At 36.2% G+C, this 18249-nt stretch overlaps 1 protein-coding gene across 4 annotated transcripts in view; it reads right to left on the bottom strand.

Annotated features, from left to right (window-relative positions):
- ADGRV1 (adhesion G protein-coupled receptor V1) overlaps nt 1–18249 on the bottom strand; it is a 556802-nt gene that overhangs the window by 420999 nt on the left and 117554 nt on the right. For 2 of the 4 annotated variants that reach the window (XM_053224888.1, XM_053224893.1), the window contains 6 exons: nt 17381–18192; nt 14465–14674; nt 7897–8075; nt 6372–6471; nt 5541–5720; nt 1546–1709 (listed from right to left, as the gene is read on the bottom strand). In XM_053224888.1, coding sequence (XP_053080863.1) covers nt 1546–1709; nt 5541–5720; nt 6372–6471; nt 7897–8075; nt 14465–14674; nt 17381–18192 — 1645 coding nt within the window. The remainder of the gene's footprint in view (nt 1–1545; nt 1710–5540; nt 5721–6371; nt 6472–7896; nt 8076–14464; nt 14675–17380; nt 18193–18249) is intronic. The other 2 variants (XM_053224896.1, XM_027038262.2) reach the window with 1 other exon arrangement.

The raw sequence follows: 18249 nt of genomic DNA, 5'->3' as shown, positions 1-18249 counted from the left end.
TGAAGTCAGATGCTTAACCAACTAAGCCATCCAGGCACCCCTGTGATGGTTAATTTTAATACACTATTACTTTTAATCACTAGTGCCCATAACAGCATTGAAAATAAGGCAGGTATCCAAAACTTAAGGACTAGCAAAAGCCCTGCCAATCATGACAAGACAGTCAACAATATTTACATAAAAATCCAATGTGTGTGTGTGTGTGTGTGTGTGTGCGCGCGCATAGTGTCAGTACATACATTTTGTATTATTCATTTTATTTAATGGAGATGTATTTCATTGTGAAAAAATAGGAAACGGTTTCTAAACTATCTTCTATAATATACAGACCAATGGGAGTTATAGAACCAGTTATGTAAAAGGGACAGTCCCTCACTCATCCCAGCAGCAACTCTCATGCAGCAACTCCCCTATCACTGCTCACCCTGTCCCCCAGCCCAGGCCTGGCTTATTTCTGTGTACAGGCCTGTAGTCTCTTAACCTCATGCCACTCAGGGAAGAGAAAGGGCTACAAAGACCTAAGGAGGAAAAAAAAAAGGTAAACTGGAAACTCTATGTTCATAAAACTAGACTCTGCAAGGAAAAAAAGGGTTGGCTACATATTTTCTGTTTTAAAAATTATCATATCTAAGGAATAATCCATTTATTTATATTTACTTATTGTATTAATAGGTTACATATTTGAAAGAAGACTTGGCTTAATGTTTTGTTTTGTTTTTACCAAATCGTGTTACATGTCACATGCTGAGTATTACCTTTTATCTTAAGGCTCTAGAGATCTCATACTACTTACTGTATTAGGTCATTATGCAATGGTAATCAACAAAGTGTAAGAGTTACTAACTTCAGATGATGAATGGTTTACACTACTAAGAATTTACTAAAAGTAAAAAGCTTCTGAGCAAATAAAACCTTTTCAAAAACAGAAGCCCCAAAATACAGACTAGTTGAAAATTATTTTTCTAAAGCAGTATATGGTCTTCCCTCCAACACACATACATACCATCTCCTACCTTCTTCATACATACTACTTTCATAAACCTTTCGGAAATGTATTCAGGTAGCTGAAGCACTGGGTCCCAAAACAGCATGAGGTTTTACAAGATGAAAAATCATTTAAAATGTAATTTCAGTCACCAGTGATAACTTTAAGTTTGACCGTAATCACATTTTATGCCATCAGCCTCCAGTGAGTTTCTCACTATCTCTAATTTAACCAGTCCTAACAACTAAAATGCTGACCTACATGGATTTGCTGGTCCAACGAATCCTTTGGAGTAATCAAAATGCTTCCCTGGAATCTCGTAAGACAATGCCTATCTTAAAGGGGACTGCCCTAAGGAAGTTCTCTTTATCAGGAGATGTTTCTATAACAAAATACACAACAACAGAATAGCCTATTTTGACAAGAACAGAAACCCCAGTGTGGTTGTAAAAAAATCACAAAAGGAAATAAGCTGATTTAAAGGCACTAGAATATTCCATCAATTTCTACTTTCTTTGTGGTTATTTGGATTTAATATAACAATAGCAAAATAGTTTTACCTCAATTATAGTAATGTTGATGGCTGCTGCTGTTTCCCCTTCTTCTAAAATCAGAAAGCCAACTACTGAGACAAAGTCAACATCTGGCTCAGCAAGGTTTCCTTCTGTTTGGTTCTTTAGACTCAACATTCCAGGAACCGTGGTATATGTGACATTAATGGCTCCTAATTGAATTGGATGAGAAGAGATTTTATAATTATTTAAACTTTTAAAATGATATCTTAGTGTTAACTTTTTGACTTTCCTAAAAGCACCTGCAGTACCTTGTATTCTTGGCCCCAATTCCTTATCTTTTCCTATAACCTTGGCCTTGTAATACCTCAGTGATATCCCATTGTGGGTAAGGTATACTGAGCTGCCTTCAGACTTTGAGTTTGGCTGTGACTTGCTTTGGCTGTTAGTACAAGGTAAAAGTGATTATGTGCTAGTTCTGAGCTTAGACCTCAAGGAGACTGGCAAGCTTTTGTTTACTTTCTTGGGCCTCTAATGATCCCAGGAGAAGAATGAGAGACATCTGGAGTAGGGCCATCCAGGCCAAACCCAATCTATGGTAGTGGACCCAGAACAAGCCTATTACTACACACTGCTGAGATTTTATGATTGTTACACCGCATTTCTGTGATGATAGATAATTACTTTAATCTTTCAAAAATAAGGAAGTTAGGAGCATCTGGCTGGCTGAGTCAGAAAAGCATGTGACTCTATAAAGAACTTATCAAACTCAACACCCAAAAAACAAATAATCCAGTAAAGAAATGGGCAAAAGACAAGAATGGGACACTTCTCTGGATGTAAAGAAGACATCCAGATGGCCAACTGATACATGAAAAAAATGCTCAATATCACTCATCATGAGGGAAATACAAATGGAAACCATGGAAAAACATTCTGTCCTCATGGACTGGAAGAATAAATATTGTTAAAATGTCAATACTACCCAAAGCTATCTACACATTCAATGCAATCCCAATCAAAATTGCACCAGCATTCTTCTCGAAGCTAGAACAAGCAATACTAAAATTCATATGGAACCACAAAAGACCCCGAATAGCCAAAGTCACATTGAAGAAGAAAACCAAAGCGGGAGGCATCACAATCCCAGACTTTAGCCTCTACTACAAAGCTGTAATCATCAAAACAGCATGGTATTGGCACAAAAATGGACACACAGACCAATGGAATAGGATAGAGATGCAAGAATTGGACCCACAAATGTATGGTCAACTAATCTTGGACAAAGCAGGAAAGAATATCCAATGAAAAAAAAGTCTCTTTAACAAATGGTGCTGGGAGAACTGGACAGCAACATGCAGAAGAATGAAACTAGACCACTTTCTTACACCATTCATAAAAATAAACTCAAAATGGATGAAGGACCTGAATGTGAGACAGGAAACTATCAAAACCCTAGAGGAGAAAGCAGGAAAAAACTCTCTGACCTCAGCCACAGAAATTTCTTACTTAACACATCTCCAAAGGCAAGGGAATTAAATGCAAAAATGAACTACTGGGACCTCATCAAGATGAAAATGTTCTGCACTGTAAAGGAAACAATCAACAAAACTAAAAGGCAACCAACAAAATGGGAATATATTTGCAAATGACATATCGAATCAAGGGTTAATATCCCAAATCTATAAAAAATTTACCAAACTCCACACCCGAAAAACAAAGAATCCAGTGAAGAAATGGGCAGAAGACATGAACAGAAGACACTTATCCAATGAAGACATCCAGATGGCCAACAGACACATGAAAAGATGCTCAATGTCACTCCTCATCAGGAAAATACAAATCAAAACCACACTGAGATACCACCGCACACCGGTCAGAGTGGCCAAAAGGAACAAATCAGGAAACTATAGATGCTGGAGAGGATGTGGAGAAACGGGAACCCTCTTGCAGTGTTGGTGGGAATGCAAACTGGTACAGCCGCTCTGGAAAACAGTGTGGAGGTTCCTCAAAAAAACTAAAAATAGATCTACCCTATGATCCAGCAATAGCACTCCTAGGAATTTACCCAAGGGATACAGGAGTGGTGATGCATAGGGGTACTTGTACCCCAATGTTTATAGCAGCACTCTCAACAATAGCCAAATTATGGAAAGAGCCTAAATGTCCATCAACTGATGAATGGATAAAGAAATTGTGGTTTGTATACATAATGGAGTACTACGTGGCAATGAGAAAGAATGAAATATGGCCCTTTGTAACAACGTGGATGGAACTGGAGAGTGTGATGCTAAGTGAAATAAGCCATACAGAGAAAGACAGATACCATATGGTTTCACTCTTATGTGGATCCTAAGAAACTTAACAGAAACCCATGGGGGAAGGGAAGGAAAAAAAAAAAAGAGGTTACAGTGGGAGAGAGCCAAAACATAAGAGACTGTTAAAAACTGAGAACAAACTGAGGGTTGATGGGGGGTGGGAGGGAGGGGAGGGTGGGAGGGTGGGTGATGGGTATTGAGGAGGGCACCTTTTGGGATGAGCACTGGGTGTTGTATGGAAACCAATTTGACAATAAATTTCATATATTAAAAAAAAAAAGAATATGTGGTTTATATATACAATGGAATACTACTTGGCAATGAGAAAGAATGAAATCTGGCCATTTGTAGAAACATGGATAGAACTGGAGAGTGTTATGCTAAGTGAAAAAAGTCAGGCAGAGAAAGACAGATACCGTATGTTTTCACTCCTTGTGGATCCTGAGAAACTCAACAGAAGACCAGGGGGGAGGAGGGGGGGTGGGAAAAAGTCACAGAGAGAAAAGGAGGCAAACCATAAGAGACTCTTAAATACTGAGAATAAACTGAGGGTTGATGGCGGGGGTGGTTAGGGGAAAGTGAGTGATGGGCATTGAGGAGGGCACCTATTGGAATGAGCACTGGGTGTTGTACGGAAACCAATTTGACAGTAAATTTCATTTTAAAAATAAATAAAATTTTAAAAAATAAAAATTAAAAAAAAAATGGAAACCATAATGAGATACCACCTCACACCTGTCAGAATGGCTAACATTAACAACATGGCAACAACACATGTTGGCAAGAATGTGGAGAAAGAGGATCTCTTTTGCATTGCTGGTGGGAATGCACACTGGTATAGCCACTCTGGAAAATAGTATGGAGGTTCCTCAAAAAATTAAAAATAGACCTACCCTACAACTCAGCAAATAGCACTACTAGATATTTATCCACAGGCTACAGGTGTGCTGTTTCGAAGTGGCACATGCACCCCAATGTTTACAGCAGCGCTATCAACAACAGCCAAAGTATGAAAAGAGCCCAAATGTCCATCGATGGATAAATGGATAAGGAAGATGTGGTGTACACACACATACATACATACATACATACACATACAATGGACTATTACTCGGCAGTCAAAAAGAATGAAATCTTGACATTTGCAATTACGTGGCTGGAACTGTAGTGTATTATGCTAAGCGAAATTAGTCAAAGACAAATATCATATGATGTCATTCACATGAGGAATTTAAGATATAAAACAGATGAACATAAGGGAAGGGAAGCAAAAATAATATAAAAACAGGGAGGGGGACAAAACATAAGAGACTCTTAAATACACAGAACAAACAGAAGATTGCTGGAGGGGTTGTGGGAGGGGGAATGAGTTAAATGGGTAAGAGGCATTAAGGAATCTACTCCTGAAATCATTGTGGCAGTATATGATAACCAACTTGGAGTAAATTTAAAAATTAATTAATTAATTAATTTTAAAAAAAAAAAAGCATGTGACTTGAGCTCAGGGCTGTGAGTTTGAGCCCCACGGTGGGTGTGGAGATTACTAAAGAAATAAATAAATAAACTTCAAAAATAAAAAAGTTATAAAGTCTTGTTCTGAATTAACAAATAGTAAATTGTCTCTCCTGTCTCTGATTTATTTTAGCCAATGGCTTTCATCCACACATGTAGAATACTGAAAGAGCACCTGCCTGGAAACCCCATTCACTCTACAGTAACACAAACCTAGAGATCCAAATTCTCTGTTGATGAAAAGCTGAACTGTCATGTTAGCCTCCTGTAGCAAAACAAATCTTGATGAAAGAGCAAAATTTAAAACTCCATGCGGTTCATCACTGGCTTCTACAGTCAGGACAGCTGCATATCCTTGAGCATCCAGCAGAGCAATTCCTGCTGGTGGAACCCCTAAAAACATCAGGGATCACAAGAAATCTAACAGTGATTTGGCATTAACTTCTAAATACTTAAATTATAACCCCACCCTCTGAAACATATTGAAGCGCCCAAAAAGTGCTCTATTTCATTCAACCCTGTAATAGAAATCTTCATGTTGACAAACAGAACCTACATTTTAGTTTTCTTTTCCTAGAAAGTAAATCATAAAATATTTTCACTTGACATACTATCATCATTTGCTATAATAATCATCCGAATTACAGAAATTGAGTAGAAATTAAAGGAAGTACCCAGATAATATACTCAAAATGATTAGATTGGAGCTATCTATATAACTGGCCCAAATCCAAATTGATCTCCTAATATAAATTAATTACAGAAAAATTATTCTTTGGAAATGTATTTTATTCCAGAAGAAAATATTTAGCAAAACTTCTAGAGGTATTTCCTGAATCCACAAAGAGAAGAATTCCCATTTTGAGCTGATTGTTTTAGATCTAACATTTTTATGAGACCGACAATATTTAAAGAATACTTTCAAAAAATAAAGTAATATTTCTTAATTAGTATGCATCCAGTTGTTAAATATAGACATAGCATGTATTATTTTCTAAAAAGAACAATCTGCTAGAAAAAATTTTATATTGAATTTTGAATTACCTTGTGTCCTGACATCGTAGAGAAGGACTTGGTATACTTCTTTCTCTTCAGGAATGTTGTCATCAAACAAATGCACAAATATCGTTTTATTCAATGACCCCTATGACAAACAGAAAGAAGTTCATCCTTCCATTGCCACTGAACACAAAATATCTCTTGCTTTTATTGGCTTTATAAATTATGCATCTAAATAAATTTTCATTTAAAGAAGCAGCCTGTGGATTAAAAAATAAATAAAAACCATTGACTCATGGGGAAACCAGGCTGAAAGTAGACAGCAGCTAATTACAGAGGATCCTGAATGCTGAGCTACTGAATGTAGATCTTATCGAATATGCAATGTAGCTCTACTAAAAATGTATGACAAAGCAATACGTTGGGGAGATTTCTATGGCACTGGTGAATAGGAAAAAGGGGAACGATGAAAAAGGCCGTGTTGCAGGAAAAGTAGGTACGAGAAGGCCAATGCAGTACTCGAGGCAGAAAGTTATGGAACGTGGCTTAATATCAAGGGAGTGGAAATGAGGAAGAAAAAGAATGAAACGGACTATCAAACAAGAATTCATACTGAGTACAGAAAAGAGGTGAAGATGGGAGAGTTATAATTAAATGGTGCTGATTTTCTATCCAAGAAATGCTCTTATAAAGTTATTTCCCACCAATCACCTTCTTTCAATCTATTAGAAAGAGCTTCTAAATGGAACCTCAAAAATTCAGTGTGAACAAGACATAAAAAGATACTTAAGAGCTAAGTTTGTTACTGTCTTGCATTTAAAGTTCCAAGACAGTGAGGAGTAACAGAAAAGGACAAGCACTATCCATCCTGTTCAGAATGACACGGTGGACACCAGAAGTGGGAGGGCAGGAGAGCAGCAAGAGAGCTTGGCTCAAATACAAAGTTGATATATACGATTTCCTTCAAGTAAGTCTGCCAAAGACACAGGAAAAACAAACTCACTTTCTAAAATATATTTATTTATTTATTTTGAGAGAGAGAGAGAGAACGCGCATGTGCAGTGGAGGGGCAGAGAGAGAGAATCCCAAGCAGCGGTCAGCATAGAGCCCAATACAGGGCTCAATCTCATGAATCGTGAGAAGATGAACTGAGCCAAAATCAGGAGACGGAGCCTTAACTGACAGCCATCAAGGCACCCTGCCCGGGCACTTTTTAAGTCTTAGATATTCTTCGAGTAATGTTCTTCCTCTAGGTTTCAAAGAGAACTCTCACATCAATCTCTGTTAATCCTTGTTTTACATAATCAGAGTTTTCCCATTTTCTTCAAAATATAGTAAAACCTTGGATTGTGAGCAACTTGTTTTGCAAGTGTCCCACAAGTAAACATCTCTAATAAATTTTAACTTGATAAACGAGCAATGTCTTGCAAAACGAATAGGACATGACACTGAATGTCACATGATCATAAGTGAGCCAATGGTTCTTGAAATTCACTTTGATATATGAGTGCTTTGGATTATAAGCATGTTTCCAGGACAAATTATGCTCGCAAACCAAGGTTTTACTTACATTGTTTTCTCTACATAGCTGTGTTAAATCTTTTCTTTGTAGTAATACCTCAGGAAAGAAGAGTTGTCCGGTAGAGTTACCAAAATTGAGTTCTAGATTTTCCCCAATAATTTTCCAGTTAACAGAAACATTTCCTCGACCAGGGGGTGTTCTTACCACATGGAATTGCAAAATTTCTCCTGCAAATGAAATGTAAAGATTGATAAATGTTTAACAGAAAATAAATAGCACTTGAACCCAACAAAACCCCAATTCCAAACATGCAACTATTACAGCACCTTTTCTACGAACATTAAAAGGCTGTCCTGTTTTGAATTTTCCAGAAGTTTTATACATGCTTATTGTTTATTAACACAGGGATCCCACTTTTAAATACTTTCATTTAGTAGAACTTCAGGAAGTTCAATATGTAGAAGTTACCAAAAGCACATGCTAAAATGGGAAACACAAACTTTCATACACTCCAAAACATGCACCAGAACATAAATGTTCTGTAAATTAAAGGGGAAAAAAGTCTTTATGGTCAAAACTAGTAATAACACAAGTAAATTCTTCCTTTACTTCTCAAAAGGACACAAATTCCTTACACTGATATGCAATGTGATTTTACACAATGCATGCATAAAAATGCTTGCAAATACCTGAAAATCACATTTCTTCAAATTGTAACTTACATATACCATCAATGATTTTGTTTTACAAAAAGAAATACAAAGGAAAGGTGTCAAATTTGTACATCAGCCTCTGTAACTTCACCAAAGTTACGGTCTTCCTTCCTGGATGATTGAGGTATTTTAGATACTTTCATTCTTGGCTTTTATCCTTACATAATACTTTGTAAAATTGAAGAAAATCATGACAATCATTTCTTTTCAACTACTCAAAGAGGAAAGTAAGTTCCTAGGAAGTATTGCTGATGGCCACATTGCTTGTTGAGAACATATGCTCAATTCAAAAGTCACAGATGATGATGAACACAAAGTTAATGAACTGTATCACTAAAAAAATAATTTTTAATGAAAAGATAAATGGAATGGTGTTCCAAAGACTTTAAAAGAACACAGCTTATTTAAATTTGTGGCATAGACTTATAGTTGAAATCCATGCATATTCACTGCAAGTATCACTTTTACTTAGTTATCCAATAAGCAAATAAATACTTCTAACACTCTTTAAACAAGGAGAGGAGAAATAAGACAAAATATGTTTACATTTTCTAATATTTTTCTAATAGTTTTTAAATTACTACAATGTTTTTTATTTCTGAAGGTATTTTCTAAGAGAAATGTTTCTTAAAATATCATGGATTAATTAACTTAAAGTTTATCTTAATTCCAGTTACTAAAAAACAAAATAAAAATTTCATGCTAAAGTTAAGCACTCATAACTAATTTTAGGGCAATTAATTTTCTGGGGAGAGTGGAAAATATAAAGCAAAAGTATCAGACTTCTAAATAAGATTTCCCAGATACTTTAATATATACATTTTTAAGTGTTTTAATACAAGAAAAAATTAATCACCATTACATTAGTAGACTATGTCTGAGAACAAATATTTTTTTTGAACCATATAGGGACTGCTAGTTAGGAATCAATTTATCTCAAGGTTAGTGAAAGAAAGCCTGTAGAATGAGCCATAACTGCCAAGATATCATTCAAAATTTACATACTTGTAGAATTCACATGAACAAAAGACAGGCACCACTATGAAATCCTAGAGTTCCTCTATTGTATACCTTCTAGAATTTCTCATAGGGCAGCTCTGTATTCAATGAAGGGTTTATTAACTGAGAGACATAAAGAGAGCCTTGGAGTAATTAAGCAGTTTCACCTACAGTGTGGTCTGGTGACACAAATAAAAAGGTTTATAGTCATGGTTTTTTAAATTTTTTTAGGTCCCAAAACTTACTAATAGTGAAAGAAGAAAATTACAGAAGTTTGATCAAGTGCTAAAAATGCATTATGAACACAAGTGGCAAGAAAACAAAATGTAGGTCAGTAAAGATCCACGTTTAAGGGGAACCTATAATCATAATAATAAAATATATGACTACAAGATTGTACACGGAGATCTGTGGGAAAATATACCATTAAAAAGTGAAAATAAAAATGAAATGCTAAGGAGAGAAAAAAAGTAAAGTCCTCCTACAAACTTAATGTGCGTAAAATGCTCAAAGTCTAAAAACACCCATTTGATACCACCTTTAAAAATTTAACAAGTTACCATGCAAGTAACTTGCAAGACAATACTGCAAGAAACACAGCTTGAAGCAGGATACACACACAAACACACACATATAAATAAATGGTAAAGAAAGTATTCCTTAAATACAATCATGTAAGCCCACCGTAAATCATGTGAAAAAGCATAAAGAGTGTGAAAATTTTCCTAACAAATAATCAAAATGACAGTAGTGATATTGCCTCTTTAGGAAAGACTCCCAGGAACCAGGTCCATTTAATATGCTTCCTGGGAAAAATTATCAGAGTTACCCTCTACCTGGATGAGGAGTCAAGAAACAGTCACAGGAAAAGGAAGACTTAGAAACAGGTGCTTAGTCTTTTAAGAATAAAAGGCAAGGACAAAAGGAATGCAAAAGGAGGGCAAGTTATAATTGTCATATAAATATTTTGCTAAGTGCTATGCTATAGTGCCTTCTAGTTTTTGCCCAGAATGAAAGCCTAAGCAATGCCCTTACCTACAGGAGAGTCTGACGACATTCGCAGAAGATCATTTTGATATAAAATGCAGAGTCCACCAAAAATTGGTGATACCATAGAACTCTAAAACAGAAGATCTATCATATAGCATCTAGGCCTAGCCTAATGCAGATTAAGAAATATAAATGTAAAATGTATTTTAACAACTTTAAGTGTTTTGTTTCGTCTACCTGTTCCCAAAACAAACCAGGAGTCTTTCTAAAAGATAAACATCAACTATACCGTGTCCAATAATAATGGAAATTAAAACAAAGGAAATGTATTTTAACAGATACATGTACACATGCTATATATATATATATATATATATATATATATATATGGACCATCCAAATTAACTGCCCTCTGCCATAAACAGAAAATGATTTAAACTAATTATATAGGGATATGAATCATGTGCAACACAAACTGTCAATATGAACAATTGAGAAAAACGTTGAGTGTGTCTACTCTATAGCAGCTCTGTATGTTTAAAAATTGCATTTCTTGTTCAAATCTCTCCCTAAAAAAGATTCAAACTGTCTCTGAAAAAAGGCACATTTTTAAATCCACTGAATATGGCATGATGATTAGGATGCTGCTGAGTTGATGACCGAGTGACACATCTAACATGGATTTATAACTGGCACACATATAGTTTTCAACCACAGTAAAAATCTATTGCCCCCTATTTTTAAATTTGTCCATTCCATTTGAAAGAAAGTAATATTTACCATAGGGCATCTGTCCAATTGCTTTACAACAAAAAGAAGAAATAGAATTCTACAGAATTCAGTACATTGTTAAGCACGGAGGCAATTCCTCTCCACGAACTAAAAAGGTATTCCAGAGCCAGAAGTTCAGGATAGTCCACATTTTAAACCTAAACACATAAATGAAACTCCAACACTAGGCCAAAAGCAGGGTTAACACTAGTTAAGTCCACATGGCATGATTTTTTTTTACCCTGTTTAAATTTTGTTTCATGTCTATTCATTTTGAGAGAGAAACAGAGCCTAAGTGGGGGAAGGGCAGAGAGTGAGAGGGAGACACAGAATCTGAAGCAGGCTCCAGGCTCTGAGTTGTCAGCACAGAGCCCGACACAGGGCTCGAACCAACAAACTGCAAGATCATAACCTGAGCCGAAGTCAGATGTTTAACCAACTGAGTCATCCAGGTGCCTTTTACTGTTTGTGCAGCAGTTATCTTGAAGAATCACCATGAAATTCTCATTAATTCACTTTGGTAAACATATATGGTTGATACACATTTCTCTGTGCAAGCTTATGGTAACATACACACAAAATTCTAAATTCTTGAGGCTCAATATAATGTTTTTTGAAAAAAGAAAATAGGGACACCTATGTGGCTCAGTCAGTTAAGCGTCCGACCTCGGCTCAGCTCAGGATCTCACAGTTTGTGAGTTCGAGCCCCGCATCGGGCTCTGTGCTGACAGCTCAGAGCCTGGAGCTTGCTTTGGATTCTGTGTCTCCATCTCTCTCTGCCCCTCCCCTGCTCATGCTCTGTCTTCCTCTCTCTCTCTCAAAATAAATAAACATTAAAAAAAAGGGAAAAAGAGAATTAATTTAGACTCTTGAAAAAACTTATGAATAAAGGTTTAGGAAAGCATGTAAAGGAATCGAATTCACCTCAAATTTTATTTAGAAAATAAGAAAAATCTAGGGAGCCCTCATGCAAGCAGTGAAAGTAAGTGCTTTATTTCCAGTACCAAACTCATGCCTTCAGAGAAATATGATAATGCACATTTTTGACCTATAACACAAGTGGCCTACTGATTTTAATTACTAGTTCTTTTTTCTCTTTGCAAAAAAAAAACCCATAAATACATACAAATTACAAGCCCACAGACAATGCTTTTGGTTATTAACAAAATGAAAATGTTTTAAAAGTTTCTAGAAGGGCTTATTTCAACTTCTAAACTTATCTTGCCACAAAGCAAGCACTTTGTGGATGGGCACTGATTTAAGGACCCTACTTGGAGGAGCACTGCCCGAAGACTTCCCCGTTCTTAGATATTTGTTTCCCATCCCAAGTTGTCCTTTAAAATCCTCTACATTTACTAGTGTTTCCTCCAGCCCATTTGGGAATCTAATCTCACTTGCTCCCCATGTTACTTTCTTCTTCTGATAATGAATGAAAACACACTCTTCTCTCAGTCTCTTCCCACCTCGGGGAGAGCCTTCTCTCTCTCCCAAAAGGTCTTTTTTCTTTCCCAGCACTTCAGCCTGGTGTTCCACATGGCTCCATCTTTAACACCCTGCTTTTCTTCCTCTATCCACAAAGATCTTATTAATTTTCCTCATTTCAACTATTATCTCTAAAAATCCAATTTCCACCTATAAGCTGAGATAGAGTCAGGTTCTCTGATCAATTTGCTTCTCTCACATGGACACTGGTACTCAAAGTCATTATTCTTTCAACTCAAATCATGTGAAATATTTACCAAAAGTTCCTACAACGTCAAGTTATGCAGCAGATTAAATTCAAGTAAAACATGTTTTCTTCTCACAGATTTCCCTATACACTAGTAATGGACTTTGAGTTCACACAGTATTGTGTTTAAGCTCCACCATGAATAATTGTGTGCTACTTAATTTATCAGAAATTCAGTCTCCTTGTGAGAATATGAGGTGTATACTATTATACCCACTTTATAGGACTAGTGTTCAAATGAAGTATAATAACGAATGTTAAATGTCTGGCACACAGAAGAGACTCACTAAATGTTATTGCTGCTGTCATTATTATTAAGATTAACTTCTACAATGACTTTTATATTACAAATATTTTTTTGAGAGTTGATGATCTGTCTTCAGACTGCACTTACAGCAACCTGTTAGTCATTTTTATTATCGCTATGACAACATGAGATTCTAAACCACAATAAAAGGGAAGAGTGTTGAAATACAGCTCAGACACTTGTACTGGTAAGTTAAATAAACTCCCATGTTTAGAGCAAGGTAAAAGGTAATGCACACTAAAACATATGTAGTTTCCAGCACGGCAATTAACTAGCTGTATGACCTTGTTAAGTCACCTAATCTGTGTCTTAGTTTCCTCATCTGTAAAACACAAGTCCAAATACATGAGCTATATCCTTGTCATTTCTTATCTTTCTGAGGTACAGTTATTTATTCTTCTAAATACAAACTATAGTGAAGCAAGTTATAAATACCAGTTCTATCTCAAACAGGCTTATTCAAAGACAAAAGACATTGCTAAAATGTTTTAAGTAAAAATTAGCTCATATATGCAAAACCCTACATATGATGTAAAATATTAAGTGAGGATTCAAGAAAATCTTTATTTTTAAAGAAAAAATGGACACATTCTAATTTTTTTCTAGTTTGGCACTTCATTCATAAAATACATCAACACAATACAAAATCCACACTGAAATATTCTCCAACTGCAAACTACTATTTGTTTTGAACAAGGAGCCAGTGTTTCACAGTTTAATATCAACAACTATCACTAAGTACATAGACACTTGCTAGGAACTATGATAAGCACTTCACATTCATTAACTCATGTAATCCTAAAAAAACTATGACGTAAGTAGTATTTCTTGTCATTTAACATACGAGAAAGCTGAGCACCCCAAGTCTGACTAACTCCCTTAAAATCACACCAGTGGGAGGAAGCAAGCTGGAATCTTCAAGGCTCCTAAGTATTTGCACAGTTCACTATAGAGCCCTCTCCCAGCTAAGTTCCATGCACACTATATACACAGCTCTACAAAATAACGAAAGGATAAAAAAGAAACACCAGAAACTTTAAAAGAATAAACAAAAAATGACTTCCATGGAAAAGAGAATGAATGTGCTGAACAAAAAAAGGAACCCACCTTCATGGCCTATGACAGATCTCGAAGTTGTGTGAAAGCTAACAATTCCCGCCACGTTGTCATTGGCCAAAATATTCACTCTAACAGTGCTGGAGCTGGGCAAAATTCTACTTCCCCCTTCAGTGTACACCAAACTAACTATGATGCTTTCATCATCCTCTGGCTCAGAATCATCCAAAATGGCTAAGACGGCCGTCTTTTTGGTTTCACCTATTAAAAAAAAAAAATTAGTACAATAAAAACCGAAGTAACAAAATCACCAACATACAGAATTCATGAAAGTCCCAAATTACTTCCATTTGAAAAAGGTAAGGGGCACCTGGGTGGCTCAGTCAGTTAAGTGCCCAACTGTTGGTTTAGGCTCAGGTCATGATCTCACCATCCATGAGACGGAGCCCCGTCTTGGGCTCTGCAATGGCAACGCGGAGGCTGCATGGGATTCTCTCTCTCCCCCTCTCTCTCTACCCCTCCCTGCTCAAGTTCTTTCACTCTCAAACAAACATTTTTAAAAAGTTAAGTAAAAACATGTAAGTGAATATCATGAACAGTATTAGTGCCACTATAAGCAAAAGTTGTATGTTAATCTGTATATCCTTTCACATAAAACCCTGTAAAATTTTATTAATATGGACAGATTGCGGAGAACATTTTGAATTATGGAAAAAATTTTTAAAGGGTAGAATTATTTCAAAGAATCACAGTTTTATTCCTGGTCTTTGCCTAGAACAATGACCTAGCCAGGGAAAGGATTTCTAAAGCATCTCCTTTCAGAAACACCTCTCTCTCTAGGTGAGTGGAGTCTCATTCTCATTCTGGCATTGCTGTGAATAATTTTCTTTAGGTAATCGAGCCAATACCTCCCTAAAAGACTAGGAACACTTAGGAAATAGCAGTCAAAGAGTGGCAAACAGAAAAGGGATCGCAAATTCTGAGTGAAAAGAACCAGCCTGAAGGAGATGAGTCTTTGGATAACTAGATGACAGCATCAAATATCAGTTTCCAAGAGGTGGGGAAATGAAGGAAAAAGGCAAAAGAGGAATTCAGAGGGCTGTGTAACAATGACAAGGCTCAAGCAATCTATTTTCCCATTTGCACTAGGATCGCACTAGTGTGCATGGAGCAACACTAAACACCCCTAAACATGACATGGCTTCTGCATTTCAGCCTATTTTCCTCCACCTAATTCTTTACCACTTTCTGGAAAGAGGATGAAAGGGTGAGATGAGAAAAGGCAGGAAAAAGGAGAAAGGGGATAAGAATGTGTGTTCTCTCATGACCCTGTTGCATTTCATCAATTCACAGTATCAAGACTGCCTCAAGAGACTACAGATTATCTAAGAATCTGGGTTAGATATTAAATATAGTCCATTTTGTGTGATGCTAAAATTATAATTCAAGGTAATACTAACTTGTATATTACTTTTTAAATTTTGGTGGGGGGAGAATGAGTGGAGGATGGGCAGAGTGAGAGGGAGAGAGAGAATCTTAAGCAGGTTCCTCATCCAGTGCAAAGGTGAATGTGGGGCTCGATCTCACAACCAAGAGATCATGACAACAAAATCAAGAGTCAGATGCTTAATCCACTTAGCCATCCAGGCGCCCCAGTGCTATTACTTTATATAACTTTCTCTGTAGTTACTAAAGCTGCTGGAAAATCTAACTTTAAATTTTCATCTCCAGTCATCCTCATTATGTTTTCATTATTTCCTTTGAAATAAGGAGAAATGTTACCAATTACCAACCTGTGGTCCCCACTCCACCAAGCATATCATATTCCATTATTCCCAAAATCACTTACTAGGAAATAACCATTATAGGAATGTGATGTACTATTTTTAAAATTTACTTTTAAATTTTAATAATTTACTTTTAAAATTTATTTTTAAAATTTACTTTTAAAATTTATTTTTAAAATTAAAACATAATGCTTATTAGATATGTCAAAAAGTATACTACATATGCATCATGATCATGACCTCCAATTACTGTTTCCAAAAACAGTATATGCAAAAAAGTTAAACAACAAAAGGTGTAATCAATTGCTCTAATACATGGAATTGTGAATAATATTTATTTCATTTTTTTTGTATATTGCGAGGCTTTTTTAAGTGCCCATTTTTTCATTCAGGCAAACTCTATGCTAAAAACTATATGGAATCTATAATTGCCCAAATCAGGATTTAAACAATGATCTTAATAAAGATATCTTTCTCCCACCCAAAGATAATTATTTTAACATCTAAACATTCCAAATCTAAATATCATGATTCAATTAGACCTGAAAAAGAAAACCTATAGGTTCATGAATCCAACCCTAATTCTAATGTGTTGGCCAAGTTACCTATAATTATATTGTTCATGAAAATTTACAACAGTTATCCCATCCAAGCCTAAGAACATTATTATAAGCTGTTCTATCACTAGGCTTAATTTAATATCAATGAAGTCATCAAAGTTCATACTGTTTATACTTACAAATTATTTTCATTGAAAATTCTCATGGGTAAGAAGTATTGATAGATAGGAAAATGAGTATTAACTGAGAAGCTTTTTAATATGTACTAGAAAAATCAGGATAAATCTTCATGCCTAAATAGTATGAAATTTGGTAATTTCCCTTACAAAATTAGAACTTGCCTTAGAGTTGCCTGTTTCCTTAAAGGTACTGCTGTAACTATAAAGGAATAAGATACACACATTCCCTGAAAACCTTTTTTGAATAAACTAAAAGAGATACAAGTCACTCTACATATGCCATGTCAACTACTAACAAGCTAACTTCTTTTTTAAACCATACTGCACTTTCATATATTAGCAACAATCTACACAGTAAGAATTCTTATGAACATTTTCATAAAAATTGACTAGAATGACTTTACCAGGGGAAACCAAACCTCATTTAGAACCATCACTCACCTTCAGCAAAAGTCAGAATATCTCCAGCACCTACAAAATCTAAACCTTCAGTAGCAGTTCCACCAACAACACGCCATTCGACTGTCACCTGACCTAAGCTGCCCCCCGTCCTGAGGATCATCAGCTCCACTGTGGTTTGGGGCTGTTCCTGAACTTCGACATATAAGCCATCTTCTGAGGTATTGGGACTAATACTGTAGATCACAAACACTCCAAAGGCATCACCATTTAATGCTATGATAACTGTAGAAGTATTTGGCTGTCCTATGGTTGGTTGGTTTTCAAAACTGGCTGTGATGTTCATGAGGTGAACTTCAAGGAGAGAAATTAGAAAACTCTCATCCATCTCTGGGAAATCATCAGGAAGAATAGAAACTGTGAGATTTGCAAATTCATCACCTTCCAGCATTATGGCCCATTGCCTTGTCACAGGCTCATAGTCACTCCCAGCCACAGCCTGACCACTAAACAGAGATGCTACCCTTGTCATGTTTTTCCTGTAGGTCCAGGAGTCTGAGATGTTAACCAATGGACTGATCCATGATGTCATCCAAAAACAGTGGGGGCCCTCAGAAGCACTGAAAAATGAAAATGCCAAGCATGCATGTTCTTTGAGACACAAAGTGGCACAGGTATACTGGGGTTCCTCCATTGCAGAGACATTCACCCAAGTTCTCCACAGTGGGTCAGGCACCCCTTGAATTGGCGATTCATAGTAGGACAGTAAATCTTGACCTTCCTCCACCGCAAGAGCCACTACATCAATATCAGAAGTACTGTAGAACAACAACAGCCGACCAAAGTGCCCTCCGCTAAAACATGGAGTGACAATTAAAAGACAGGTTAAGCACTCAAAGCAATCTGTGGAT

Source organism: Acinonyx jubatus, chromosome A1 (genome assembly GCF_027475565.1).
Source record: "Acinonyx jubatus isolate Ajub_Pintada_27869175 chromosome A1, VMU_Ajub_asm_v1.0, whole genome shotgun sequence".
Taxonomy (NCBI): domain Eukaryota; kingdom Metazoa; phylum Chordata; class Mammalia; order Carnivora; family Felidae; genus Acinonyx; species Acinonyx jubatus.
Note: the sequence above shows the minus strand (reverse complement) of the source record. Positions and strands in the feature narration are given on the sequence as shown.